We start from the raw sequence: 15,122 nt of genomic DNA, 5'->3' as shown, positions 1-15,122 counted from the left end.
GTACAAATCCGCAAGGGGGTGTGTTTCCACCTATTAGACTACAAGTTACCACAAAGCCTAATTCTACAGTTCCTAATGAGACCCAGGGTCAGGATGGAAGCAAACTGTTGAGAATCAGTCATGGGAAAATGAGCAGGCACTGTACTAGCTGACAGAATTAATGTACTTTGTACTCAAGAAGCATCCAGGGCCGTAACCATAATCACTCCCAACATAGATAAAATACTGCCAGCTGTTACAAAACATAATCCTGACTTCAAAGACAAAAAAAATTTAAAGCTGAATAACTTGCCTCAAGCCACATAGCTAGCAAGTGGTAAAACCAGAATTCGAACCCAGACAATCTAATTTAAATGCCTGAACTCTTAACCACTACATTCAACTAACTTTCCAAGTGCTCAAAGAAACAAATTCTTAAGTCCTAGAACACTGAAAGTAATCACCCCAAAAGAAGAAAAGGGCCACAGCATCAGGCACTGCCTTAAAAAGGTTCTGTCACTCAAAGTTCTGGAGAGATCTTTGGTTTGCTTTATGTAAAGGTCGATCAGTTGGCCAATGACCCTTCCTCTGCCTGGGAAACTATTCATCCCTCTGAATCAAATTCAAACATCTTTTCTGTAAAGCCTTCCTGTACTTTTCAATCCATGTTCACATTTCCCTGTATTGAGGATAGGTATTTTTCTCTCCATCAAATATTACCTTCCTAAAAAAAATTAATTACCTTCTTAAAAGGGCATATACTGTGTTTTCATCTGTATATTCCCAGAAGAGCACCGTATCTAATGCCACAAAAAGCACACAAACATTTGATGAAAGAATAAAAATGGTAAGACAAAGTATGTTAAATAAAAAGAATGACAAATATATTCTGGTGGGCGTGAATAGGTCAGAGGTAAATGAATCTTAAGGATTCCCTCTCTATGTAGGACCAGAGAGTCTGAAGTCCTTTCTCAGCAGTTTCAACAGACTTTTTTTCCCGCACCTAGTATTATTTAGCGGAAAATTTAGTTATGGGGCGCCTGGGTGGCTCAGTCGTTAAGCATCTGCCTTCAGCTCAGGTCATGATCCCAGGGTCCTTGGATCGAGCCCCACATCAGGCTCCCTGCTCGGCGGGAAACCCACTTCTCCCTCTCCCACTCCCACTCCCCCTGCTTGTGTTCCCTCTCTCGCTGTGTCTCTGTCAAATAAATAAAAAATCTTAAAAAAAAAAAAAAAAGAAAATTTAGTTTTATTTGTCCCCGAGGAAGTCCTCTGAGACCCGAAGGTCTGAGGTCTGTTCTTTAAATACATAAAGGGGAATTTAACATAGTGTCCTACATTACCACACTTTGGTCAAGAGCCTATACATTCAAATAATATTCCCAATTAACAGGGTGCCTGGGTGGCTCAGTTAGCCGTCTGACTTGATTTTGGATCAGGTCATGGTCTCAGCATTGTGGGATGGAGCCCTGGGCATTGAGGCTGAGATTCTCTTTCTCCTCCCTCTCCGCCCCCCAACTCTGTAAAAACAACAATAATTAACAAGACTTAAGTATCTACAGGGATCTGACCTTGAATCCTACCTATACACCAAATGACTAAAGGTTTTACCACCATTTTATAATTTACAAGACTCAAAGCATTTGGGGATATTCTGAGAACCTGGTCTAGAAGCCTTACCAATTCCTCTGCTATAGATTATCAAGAAAAGGCAGGCAGAAGTAGGGCTGCACTTTGTCTTTTATACAGAAAAGTGACTGGTTGGTGTAAAAAACGGAGGTGAGTGGGAAATAAGCCCATCAAAGCAATCTATAGCAGAGGATTAAAAAAATGTCACTTTTCCCAATCACGAACCCCTAGGGTTAGACCAAGAGAGTGAAGGAAAAATCCTAGCTCTTTCCTTTATCTATTTAAAAGACTAAGAATGCAAACTGGTGCGGCCACTTGGAAAACAGTGTGGAGATTCCTCAAAAAGAGTTAAAAATAGGGGTGCCTGGGTGTCTCCAGTCGGTTAAGCAGCTACCTTCAGCTCAGGTCATGATCTCAGGGTCCTGAGACAGAGCCCCACTTGGGCTCCCTGCTCGGTGGGTAGTCTGCTTCTCCCTCTCCCTCTGCTGTTCCCCCTGCTTGTACTCTCACTCATGATCTCTCTCAAAAAAAAAAAAAGTTCTAAAAATAGTTTTAAAAAAGAACTATCCTGCAATCCAGCAATCACACTACTAGGTATTTAACCAAAGAACACAAAAATAGCAATTCAAAGGGATACCTGCACCCTGAGGTTTATAGCAGCATTATTTACAACAGCCAAACCATGGAAACAGCCCGTGTCCATCAACTAATGAATAATAAGATGTGGTATATATACACAATATTACTCAGCCATAAAAAAGAATGAAATCTTGCTATTTCCAACATAGATGGAGCTAGAGAATTTTATGCCAAGCAAAATAAATCAGAGATAGACAAACACTGTATGATTTCACCTATATGTGGAATTTAAGAAACAAAACAAGTGTGTAAAGGGAAAAAAAGAGGCAGCCAAACCAAAAAACAGACATTTTTTTCCTGTAGAAAACTGATGGTTATCCGAAGGGAGGTGGGTGGGGGATGGGTGAAACAGGTGATGGGGATTAAAGAGTGCACTTGTGGTGAGCACCAGCTGATGTGCACGGAATTATTCAATCACTATTTTGTACACCTGAAACTAGTATTACACTGTCTTAACTAACTGGAATTTAAATAAAAACTTAAAAAAAAATAAAAGACTAAGGATGGCTACCACCCAAACAAACAGAATACAAGCATTGGTGGGGAAGTGGAGAAATTAGACTCTGCTGTTGGTGGGCATGTAAAATGGTACAGTTGCTGTGTAAAAGAGTATGGTCTTTCCTCAAAAACTTTGTAATATGCAATTACCATTTGACCCAACAATTCCAATTCTCAGAATATAATGAAAAAAACTGAAGCAGGGTCATGAAAACTATTTGTACACCCATGTTCACAGTGGCATTATTCACAATAGCTAAAACATGGAAACAATCCAAGTGTCTATCACTGGATAAATGGATAATCAAAATGTAATAAATGCATAAATTATTATTCAGCCTTAAAAAAAGAAAATTCTGCAAAATGCTACAACATGGATGAACCCTGACATTGTGCCAGGTGAAAGAAGCCAACAGCAAAAAGACAAATACTGTATGACTCCACTTACATGTAGTACTTAGTCAAAATCATAAAGACAGATATTGTGACAGAGGCTGGGAGGAGGGATAATGGAGAGTTATTATTTAATGGGTATACAGTTTCGGTTTGACAAGATGAAAAGGGATATGAGGATGGATGGTGGTAATGACTGCACAGAAATGTGATATAATGACTGCACAGAAATGTACATCACATACCACTGAATTGTACATTTAAAATGGCTTAGATAGGGGAATCTGGGTGGCTCAGGTCATGATCCCAGGGTCCTGGGATCGAGCCCCACCATCGGGCTCCCTGCTCTGCGGGAAGTCTGCTTCTCCCTCCCCCACTCCCCCTGCTTGTGTTCCCCCTCTCTCTGTCTCTCTGTCAAATAAATAAAATCTTTTAGGGGCGCCTGGGTGGCTCAGTTGTTAAGCGTCTGCCTTCGGCTCAGGTCATAATCCCGGGGTCCTGGGATCGAGCCCCGCATCGGGCTCCCTGCTCCACGGGAAGCCTCCTTCTCCCTCTCCCACTCCCCCTGCTTGTGTTCCCTCTCTCACTGTGTCTCTCTCTGTCAAATAAATAAAATCTTTAAATAAATAAAATCTTACCAAAAAATGGTTAAGACAGAGATGCCTGAAGTCTGTTTGGGATTCTCTCTCTCCCTCTCCATCTGGCCCTCCTCCCCCAGCAAATGCGTGTTCACTTTCTCTCAAATAAATAAAATCTTAGAGGGGCTTTGTTGCTCAGTCGGTTAAGCCAACTGACTCCTAGTTTCAGCTCAGGGCATTATTTTGGGGTCCTGGGATTGAGGCCCTCATGAGGCTATACACTCTGTGGGGAGTCTGCTTGGGATTCTCTCTCTCCCTCTGCCCTTCTCCCCTGCTCGCTCACTCTCTAAAATATCTTAAAGGCAAATAAATAAGGCCTTTAAAAAAAGTAAAAATGGTTAAATTTTGTTGTGTATTTTAACACAATTAAAAAATAAACTAAGATGAATTAACTAAGTAACTATGTTCCAAACTCTAGTCCCCTTCTCAGTGAAAGGTAACTTGGATGACAACATGATGATGACAGTGAAATCTTCAGTTGACTGGAGACTGTTGAAAAGAAACTCCTCCAAAGACTGTCTTGCATGAAGGCAAGTTTCCCAAATTCACTATGTCAAATGGAAAGAATGCAAAGCAATCTTAGGGATGACGCACAACTATCATGGAGGGAGGGGGTCAAGAAAAAGCAAGACACCTCTGTAAATTGTAAAACTGTACAATTCACCTTGGTATAATTATAAAAATCATCTGAATAAAAATCTCTCTAGACCAATTATTAGTTCTCAGGCCTGGCTGTTTGAAATTATTTGAGATCTACCAGAATATATTTTATATGCATATATCAATAAAGAAGTCTTTACCCCGAGATAAAATTTCTATGAAGAATACTTCTACCAAAAAAAGGAGAATCTACTTTACAATCATAAGTGGCAGTCTAAGACCTATACATCCCAATAAAATGCCACCATCTTGAGATTTCCTTTATCACATGAGGACTATTAATTACCACACAGATACTTCACAAATAACTAAAAATCTAAAAACAAGGACAAATACAATAGAGACTTACCATCACAGAAAGCCATTTGCACTAGAACAGAACAGCAAGAAGGAAGAGAAAAAACATCTTCCAGCATTTTCCCAGCTGCTGCAAAAAGGTATTTTATCCTTTGATGACAAAAAAGAGGTGAACTTAGAAGGAGTGTCAATAGCTTAAATTTAGCAATGTTCCCATCTTATGATTATCAGAGATACTGTTAACAATGAGAGCAGAGATCCCTGCATTAAGATGAATGTCTCTTGGGGGGCACCTGGGTGGCTCAGTTGTTAAGCGTCTAGCCGAAGGCAGACGGGATCCCAGGGTCATGATCCCAGGGTCCTGGGGTCGAGCCCCGCGTCGGGGTCCCTGCTCAGCAGGAAGCCTGCTTCTCCCTCTCTCCCTCCCCGCTTGTGTTCCCTCTCTCGCTGTGTCTGTCAAATAAATAAATAAAATCTTAAAAAAAAAAGATGTCTTTTGCACCATATGCAGAAAATATATTCGTGTCTTCTGGGCTAAAAAGGGAGTAAGTACAGCAGCAAAGGAAAACCTGATGTCTGCATGGGGGGGTGGAGGGGTGGGGGAGTCCCAAATGAATAAAAAACAAAACCAGACCTGTGCCAGCAAATAAACTGGGAGAAGTGCTAGATTAAGGGCCAAATGGAGAACGAAAAGACCTAAGATAAAAGAGCTCTGGCTGGCCAGAGAACTTTAATGTGATGAATGTCTCCTTTTAAATCTCAGTACAGGGTGCCTGGGTGGCTCAGTTGGCTGGGCGACTGCCTTCAGCTCAGGTCATGATCCCGGAGTCCTGGGATCAAGTCCCACACTGGGCTCCCTGCTCGGCAGGGAGTCTGCTTCTCCCTCTCACCCTACCCCCTCTTGTGCTCTCTCTCTGTTTCAAATAAAATAAAATCTTTAAAAAATAAAATAAAAAATAAATCTCAGTACGTAGTTCTAAGAGATGCAGTTTAGAAATTAAGGAATAAAAAGAAGGAACTCCACCAGAGAATTAGTCTACACAGAGAGGTTAAGTGTCATGCCCCTTTACGATTCATTCATGTTCTGAAGTGGCCATGGAAGTGTCCTTCATATAGCACGCACATATTCAACATAACAGTCAAAGGACAATTTTCATCTTCAGAGAAGCTGGCACATTAATTTTATTTTTTTAAAAGGACGCATACATCTTTTCCTTTTTAAGATTTTATTTATTTGACAGAGAGAGACAGCGAGAGAGGGAACACAAGTAGGGGGAGTGAGAGAGGGAGAAGTAGGCTTCCCACTGAGCAGGGAGCCCAATGCGGGGCTCGATCCCAGGACCCTGGGATCATGACCTGAGCCAAAGGCACACGCTTAAGGACTGAGACACCCAGGCGGCCCAAAGCTAGCACATAATTTTAAACAATCCCCTAAGATTCTGGAAAGCAAAGTAGCCTGGATATAATCTACTAAGCATCTCAAAGTTGAAAACACAAAACAGGCTGCAAACATGTTTTAAACCTTTTCTAAAGAATTGATAAACCCCAGGGGGAGGGGGAGGATATAACCCTATATTGTGACTGATAATTCCGTATTCTGAAAAGATAGGATAGGAATGCCTGGGAATCAAATTACTCCCCAAATTTCAGAGACTTCACACAACAAAGGTTTCTTAAATGAGGACCTATCCCTTTTGGTAGTTGAGAATTCCTGGTCAAAGCAGAAGAGGGAAAAGCAAAATAATCAGGAAAGGGGTTTTCACTTCCTCTACAATTACGTAAGTTCTGCTCAAGTTTCACTAATGAGAACAGCTCACATGGCCCTTCCACCTAAGTACAGAAGTTGGGAAAAGAGAGGAGGAAGCACTACAGTGTGTCAAAAGAAGAAAAGCCAATGAAACCACACTAAAATAAAAAAGGCCGTAAAAAAAAAAAAAAAAAGGCCGTCAAGTCAGGGCACCTGGGCGGCACAGCCGGTTGAGCAGCAGACTCTTGGTTTCAGCTCAGGGTTGTGAGATCGAGCCCTAAGTTGGGGGCTCTGTGCTCGGCGTGTAGTCCACTTGAGATTCTCTTTCCCTCTCCCTCTGCCCCTCCCACTCATGCTCATTTGCACTCTCTCAAATAAAGAAATCTTAAAAAAAAAAAAAAGGGTGCCTGGGTGGCTCAGTTGGTTAAGCAACTGCCTTCAGCTCAGGTTATGATCCTGGAGTCCCTGGATGGAGTCCCGCATCGGGCTCCCTGCTGAGCAGGGAGTCTGCTTTGCCCTCTGACCCTCCCCCCTCTCATGTGCTCTCTCTCTCAAATAAAATCTTAAAAAAAAAAAAAGGCTGTCAAGTCAGACACTGTTTAAGAGAGATACACATAAAAATTATGAACAATTAATTAATAAGACCACACCTTTTGTCTACGCTTAACAGCAATTAAAGCAACAACTTAAAATGTCCAAAGTTATGGGGTGGCTGGGTGGCTTAGTCAATTAAGTATCTGATTTTGGTTCAGGTCATGATCTCGGGGTTCTGAGTTCGAGCCCATATCCTGCTCTCTGCTCAGTGGGAATCTGTTTGTCCCTCTGCCCCTCCCCTTGCCTGCGCTCTCTAAAATAAATGACATCTTTAAAAAAAAAAATGTCTGGGGCGCCTGGGTGGCTCAGTTGGTTAAGCGACTGCCTTCGGCTGAGGTCATGATCCTGGAGTCCCGGGATCGAGTCCCACATCAGGCTTCCTGCTCGGCGGGGAGTCTGCTTCTCCCTCTGACCCCCTTCCCTCTCGTGCTTTCTATCTCTCATTCTCTCTCTGAAATAAATAAATAAAATTAAAAAAAAAATGTCTGAAGTTAAATTGTTTTTATTATTTATAAAAAGGTATGCAAGTTTATTGGGGGGAAATTTTCCAACGTACTGTAAGAGGGACTTACCATATGAATCTTTACTTAAAAAGGAAATAGTAACAGGAATGAGAAGCGGTTTTCACTTGGATATTTCTGGTCTCATGAAACCAGTGAGGGCATTTTTTTTCTTTAACGTAGGCTCCACCAACGGTTCGAACTCACAAGTCTAAGATCAAGACCTGAGCTGAGATCCAAGAGTCAGATGCTTAACTGACTGAGCCACCTAAGCACCCCAGGTTAAGCACCTGACTCTTGGTTTTGGCTCAGGTTGTGATTTCAGGGTTGTGAGACTGAGCCCCAAGTCAGGCTCCGTGCTCAGCGGGGAGGCTGCCTGGGATTCTCTCTCCCCCTCTTCCTCTGCCCGTCCCTCTCCCTGCTCACACTCTCAATCTCTCTCAAATAAATCTTTAGTAAATAAATAATTTGGGGCACCTGGGTGGCTCAGTCGTCAAGCGTCTGCCTTCGGCTCAGGTCATGATCCCAGGGTCCTGGGATCGAGCCCCCCATCAGGTTCCCTGCTCAGTGGGAAGCCTGCTTCTCCCTCTCCCACTCCCCTGCTTGTGTTCCCTCTCTCGCTGTCTATCAAATAAATAAAATCTTTAAAAATAAATAAATAAATAAATAAATAAATCGTCTGCTTAGGCGTACTCAAAGGTTGTGGTACCATCACTTTAAAGGCTATTTGCATTGGTATGAGTGTGCTTCCAAATCACTTAAGAGCTCTATGGGATGCTAAAATACTGAGATTTTACATTATTCAAAACTATAATTTAATCTATAAAAAAACCACTTTTTAAAGAAAAGATTTGAGAGAGAGAGCAAGCATGGGGTGGAGGGTACAGAGGGAGAGGGGAAGAGAGAATTCTCAAGCAGACTCCCCACTGAGCATAAAGTCCAACGCAGGGCTTGATCCCAGGACCCCAGGTGAAATCAAGAGTTGGTCGCCCAACAGACAGGGCCACCCAGGCACCCCTAAAAAAAAAAAAGCCCTTAACTACTTTAATTCCAATAGCAAATAATGTAGAAAGGATATAAGGTTACAATAAAAACCTGAGGCGAGCTTTAGGAGTCTTGTATCACTTATATTTTCCTAGGAAGATAAAACGCTATTGTAATATGGTAAAGATCACCACATATGTTTAGTTAAAACCCGCAAAATATTAGGATACATATATGTATGTATTTTAAGTAGGCTCTACCCCCAACCTGAGATCAAGAGTCACACGCTCTACCAACTGAGCAAGCCAGGTGCCCCAGGATATGTATCCTAAGAGTCAGTTAAGAATTATAAAGGTGTTCATGGCTGGCTTAGTCAGTGGAGCAAAGGACGCCTGATCTTAGGGTCACAAGTTCAAGCTCCACACTGGATGTAAAAATTACCTTAAAAAAAAAAAAAGAAGAGTTATAAAGGAAGGAATAATTTGGGTTTTTTTTTAAGATTTTATTTATTTATTTGAGACAGAGAGAATGAGAGAGAAAGCACATGAGATGGAGGGAGGGTCAGAGGAAGAAGCAGACTCCCTGCCGAGCAGGGAGCCCGATGCGGGACTCGATCCAGGGACTCCAGGATCATGACCTGAGCCGAAGGCAGTCGCTTAACCAACTGAGCCACCCAGGTGCCCAAGGAAGGAATAATTTGAAGTAAACAATTTGGCTTTGAAGCAAACAATTTGGCAAGATTTGTACACTGCTCCTGGGATTTTTCTTTAAGCAAATCTTTTTTAAAAGAGATAGAATTTATTTGTCAGAGCGAGCGAGCAACCACAAGCAGGGGAAGCTGCATGCAGAAGGAGAAGGAGAAGCAGGCTCCCCGCTGAGCAGGGAGCCCCACGTGGAGCTCGATCCCAAGCCCCTGGGATCGTGACCTAAGCCTAAGGCAAACGACCAACCAATTGAGCCACCCAGGTTCCCCACTAAGCAAATGTTTAAATGGCTTAAAGTGGACAGGATTACAAATTGATTTAGAAGTACACTTTGTGGGGGGTGCCAGGGTGGCCCAGTTGGTTAGGCATCTGACCGTTTCGGCTCAGGTTCATGGGATCAAGCCCCACGTCGGGCTCTGTGCTCAGCTCATAGTCTGCTTGGGTTTCTCTCTTCCTCTCCCCCTCCACAGGCACACGTGCTCCCTCTAAAATAAAATCTCTAAAAAGAAAGAAAGAAGTACACTTGTGTTGAGTACTATGAAACAGGATTTTTGAAACAGAAAACAGGAGGATGGGGAAGCCTCTTTAAAGAGGTCGTCCTATTCTAGTAACACTTCACTGTTTTGTTTTGTTTTGTTTTGTTTTGTTTTTTTTAAAGATTTTATTTGTTCTTGTCAAATGTACTTATCACTTATACTCTTATTAGGTGGACCAAAAGACATACACACTGTGAGAAACATAGCAATGCTAGGAAAACACCACCTTTATAGCCAGGAAGATTCAGATGAGACTTTCATTCTGGCTTAGGTATTTACATACATGTTATTTGACCTATGTTACATAACCTCTATGAGACTGTTTCCTGTTTCCTCATCTACAACTTGAGAGATACCCATCTCTCACGGGGTTCTGAGAATTAAGAGTGCACAGGCAAATGCTCTGGCATATAACAGAACTCAACAATATGTTAAAATGCTTTCCTTTGCTTGCCTGTCTTCCAAGATTTACAAAAAGGGGGAAAGAGGAATCCAGGAGGATGTAAGCCCTTTAGAGAAATGTTAACAATGTGCTTCACATAGTAATGAGCTAAATAAAGAACACAAAGTTTAGAATCTAAGCCTAATAAATACAACCTATTGCATAATCTGACTCCCTTTCTTCTTTCTAGCCTAGATACTTCATTCTTAAGCCTCATGTGCTTAATCCAATACTGTACTTTTGATGATGTATCTGAAAGAACTTCCTTCTCCCACCACCCAAATCTAATGAATTCATTCTATTCGGTTCTATTACTCAAGTTTCCCTGATAACCACAGCCCATAACGCCTTCAGTTCTCCTTTTCTGAAATTCCTGTATCACAGAAGTTAGCAATAATCAGTTTTTATTTCTAAGATTTTATTTATTTGAGAGCTAGAACACAAGACAGAGGGAGAAGCAGACTCCCCACCAAGCAGGCAGCCCCATGCGGGGCTTGACCCCAGGACCCTACAATCATGACCTAAGCCAAAGGCAGATGCTTAACCAACTGAGCCACCCAGGTGCCCCTCATTCTTTTTTTAGACACAATTTTTAGACACAAAACTAGACTGTAAGCTCTTCTATATTAGGTATAATGATAAATTCTTTTATCATTCATAAGGGGAAACTCATTCCCAAAACTCACTAGATAAATATCTATTCAGGGCACCTGGGTGGCTCAGTTGGTTAAGCGACTGCCTTCGACTCAGGTCATGATCGTGGAGTCCCAGGATCGAGTCCCACATCGGGCTCCCTGCTCAGCAGGGAGTCTGCTTCTCCCTCTGACCCTCTTCCCTCTCGTGCTCTCTATCTCTCATTCTCTAATAAAATAAAATTGTAAAAAAAAAAAAAAAGATTTTAAAAAACACTAAAATTTAAAAAATAAATAAAATAAATATCTATTCATTAAAAAGCCCCAAGAATGGGGGTATTTTGTTGGCTCAGTCGGTTGAGCACCCGACTTTTTAATTCGGCTCAGGTCATGATCTCAGGGTCATGGGATCAGAGTCCCACATCCGGCTCTGCACTCAGCAAGGAGTCTGTTCCTCTCCCTCTGCTCCTCCCCTAGGTTGTGCGCACATGCGCCAACTCTCTCTCCCTAAAATAAATAAAATCTTTAAAAAAAAAATACAGAAGCCAATACAGGGGGAAATGACAGAAATCAACAAGCTACAGTGAATGAAGGGAAGAAACATTAGGAGACCATAAGGCATGCAGTGCAACCCCGAAATAAGATAAATAATATTTAAGACAGGTTAAATTTGATAAGCATTTATAGCTAAATTTAAACCTTAATTTATATGGAGTGCCTGACTGGCTCAGTCAGTAGAGCACCCAACTCTCAATCTCAAGGTTGTGAGTTCAAACCCCACACTGGGCATGGAGCCTACTTTAAAAATAAATAATTTTTTAAAAATAAAATAAAGCTAAAGTTATGTTAAGTATTTCATCATTTGCAAGGCAGTAACTAACCCTGTAATACCGCACTTGGGCAACTATATCCATAACCATTAACCATCGTCTGTTAAAAGTTTAAAAGACAAAACTTAAACAAAAAGCTATGCAGCGTCCAATAGTCTACACACAGCTTCAAATATTCTAAAACTCAATCCCTGGCAATTCTTAACTGCTGAAAAAACAGCTGAGACAGCCTGCAGAAATGAGTATTACAAGGTCATCTAGTCAAACCCTGCTGTATACCCAGAGACATGAATTAAATTTAGATACAGACCAAACGCTTAAATTTTTAATAAGCACACTCAGTGAGGCATATGAGAAACAATGGTTGACTCCAGTGGTTCTCAACTCTGGCTGCACACTAAAATTCCTTAAGAAGTTTTTCTTTTTTAGAGATTAGACTGACCTCTATCAACACACCATTTGTTAAGTTTTCATGTTAGTCTGGCTAAAACCATCCAATTTGTTTTTAAAGTTTTTTTTTTTTAAGAGGGTGGAGGGGCAGAGAGAAATATTAAGCAGACTCCATGCCGAGAGTGGATCTCATAACCCTGAGATCATGGCTTGAGCCAAAATCAAGAGTCGGATGCTTAAGCAAATGAGCTACCCAGTTGCCCCAAAGTATTTTTTTTTTAAGATTTTATTTATTTATTTGACAGAGAGAGACAGCAAGAGAGGAAACACAAGCAGGGGGAGTGGGAGAGGGAGAGGGAGAAGCAGGCTTCCCGCGGAGCAGGGAGCCCGATGCGGGGCTCGATCCCAGGACCCTGAGATCATGACCTGAGTCGAAGGCAGTCGCTCAACCAACTGAGCCACCCAGGCGCCCCTGCCCCAAAGTATTTTTTAATATTCACAATGTTTGGCTGAGAGAAAAAGGCATGCTGCTAAATAGTATGCATGTTTCCACAAAAAAATATAATGCAGATTGTACATCAGCTATTTTAGGAAACATTTTCACAGTAACATCAATGAAATCCAGATTCTTCTTAGTGATGTGTCAATGGTGCGATTGGCAGCATTTTTCTTTATTGGTGTAATTTAAAATAATGCATGCTAAATCAATAGTATGGTGGTGTCTATAAAATGATGTTTCTGGGGCGCCTGGGTGGCTCAGTTGGTTGAGCGACTGCCTTCGGCTCAGGTCATGATCCTGGAGTCCCGGGATCGAGTCCCACATCGGGCTCCCTGCTCAGCGGGGAGTCTGCTTCTCCCTCTGACCCTCTTCCCTCTCGTGCTTTCTATCTGTCATTCTCTCTCTCTCAAATAAATAAAATCTTTAAAAAAAAAATGATGTTTCTGCATTTATACATGCATTGGCACTTGAGCAAAATAAAGTTCTCAAAGTATATTCAAACCATTAACAATAACAATAGTAACTACTGACAGGGCAGAGTAGCTACCAGTATTTATTTCATGGGACTATACAATTTAACTTTCTTACATTTTATTTTAGATTTTGTAATTCAAAAATTAAAAGTATGCATTTCACATTTTAAGTAACATTTAAAATACTTAAATATATGAAGCTTTGTGGTGAAAAAATTATGCACTGCACGTTCATAAATTGGTGGTATTAAAAAATCCTTTCAGAGAACAATGAGAGCAAAGAAGCCAAAGCTTTACATTTATTTACTTTCTTTTTTTTAAAGATTTTATTTATTTATTTGAGAGAGAGAGAGAGAGAATGGTAGAGAGAGAGCACGAGAGGGAAGAGGGTCAGAGGGAGAGGCAGACTCCCTGCTGAGCAGAGAGCCCAATGTGGGACTCGATCCCTGGACTCCAGGATCATGACCTGAGCCGAAGGCAGTCGCTTAACCAACTGAGCCACCCACGCACCCTACATTTATTTATTTTCACCAGTAAATTCCACTCCTCAGAATCTCTCCTAAGCAAATAGTCCAAATTACAGAAAATTCTATTTTGGATAGAAGTATTTCACTGCAGTTGTTACCAGCAATGTACTACCCAAAAACTTATAGTAATTTGTTAGTGGATAGGTCTATAGCGAATAAAAAATATTTACAATTAGGGACACCTGGGTGGTTCAGTCAGTTAAGCATCCGGCTCTTGATGGCTCTTTCAGCTAAGGTCACCCTGAGACTGAGCCCCTCATTGGGCTCAGGGCACAGCACTCAGCTAGCGGTCTGCTTGAGATTCTCTCTGCCTCTCCCTCCGCCCCTCCCTTCTCACATGCACACTCGGCTCACTTGCTCTCTCTAAAACAATAAATTCTTTTTAAAAAATATTTATAAATAGTTCATGATAGAAGAAAAATGTCCATGAGACAAAATTAACTGAAACCAGGGGCACCTGGGTAGCTCAGTTAAGTGGCTGCCTTTGGCTCAGGTCATGATCCCAGGGTCCTGGGATTGAGACCCAAGTCAGGCTCCCTGCTCAACGGGAAGCCTGCTTCTCCCCTGCCTGCTGCTCCCCCTGCTTGTGCTTGAGTGTTCTCTCCGTGTCAAATAAATAAACAAAAATAAATAAAAAATAAAATACTTATTGCTAATATTTAAACAGTAACTCCATATTTAAAAAAAAAATAAGTAAAACCAGTGGCACCTGGCTGGCTCAGTTGGTGGAGCATGAGCATGCAACTCTTGATCTCGGGGTTGTGAAGTCAAGCCCCACACTGGGCACAGAGCTTATTTTAAATAAATATTTTCAGGTGTAAAAAAAAAAAAGTGCAAAATTAAGTAAAACCGGATATAGAGATATATAAAAATCAAACAAAAAATGCCACAATGAAACAGAACAAAAAACTACTGAACAGGGGAACCTGGGTGGCTCAGTCATTAAGCATCTGCCTTCGGGCTCAGGTCATGATCCTGGGGTCCTGGGATCGAGCCCCGCATCAGACTCCCTGCTCAGCAGGAAGCATGCTTCTTCTCCCTCTCCCACTCCCACTCCCCCTGCTTGTGTTCCCTCTCTGTGTCTCTCTCTGTAAAATAAATAAAATCTTTAAAAAAGAAAAAAAAACTACTGCACAGAAAACACCAGTTCATACAAGTTTTCTTCCTACCTTTGATTTTCCAAATTTTCCACAAATACATAATATATTAAAACTGAAAAAAATACAGAAAATACACTGAACAGATACTTCAGTTGGAAAATATCCCAGTTGCTCAAGTTAATTTTAATGCAATTTAGCTGGCTACTATTTTTAGTAATGACTGTCCTCCTAATAAATTCCTCTGCTTCACAAGTGTCAGTAAACTTAAAAAATCAATTTCAGATTTTTAAGCTTAAAAACCCAAAAGTTGGGGCGCCTGGGTGGCTCAGATGGTTGGGCGTCTGCCTTCGGCTCGGGTCATGATCCCAGGGTACTGGGATCGAGTCCCGCATCGGGCTCCCTGCTCCTTGGGAGCCTGCTTCTCCCTCTGC

General features: G+C 41.6%; 1 protein-coding gene across 2 annotated transcripts in view; it reads right to left on the bottom strand.

Moving 5' to 3' along the window:
- Window positions 1–15,122, bottom strand: part of YWHAE (tyrosine 3-monooxygenase/tryptophan 5-monooxygenase activation protein epsilon) — a 53,040-nt gene that overhangs the window by 24,876 nt on the left and 13,042 nt on the right. Inside the window, exon 1 of one of the 2 annotated variants that reach the window (XM_073879328.1) lies at window positions 4,786–4,816. The exons of the other annotated variant lie outside the window; for it this stretch is intronic. Within the exon in view, the coding sequence (XP_073735429.1) occupies window positions 4,786–4,801 (16 nt within the window). The 5' untranslated portion in view covers window positions 4,802–4,816. Of the gene's footprint in view, window positions 1–4,785; window positions 4,817–15,122 lie in introns of those variants that run through there. 2 annotated transcript variants of the gene reach the window in all.

The sequence above is a fragment of the Callorhinus ursinus genome, unplaced genomic scaffold (assembly GCF_003265705.2).
Source record: "Callorhinus ursinus isolate GAN/ISIS: 27379988/994484 unplaced genomic scaffold, GSC_fseal_2.0 scaffold34, whole genome shotgun sequence".
Lineage (NCBI taxonomy): Eukaryota > Metazoa > Chordata > Mammalia > Carnivora > Otariidae > Callorhinus > Callorhinus ursinus.
Note: the sequence above shows the minus strand (reverse complement) of the source record. Positions and strands in the feature narration are given on the sequence as shown.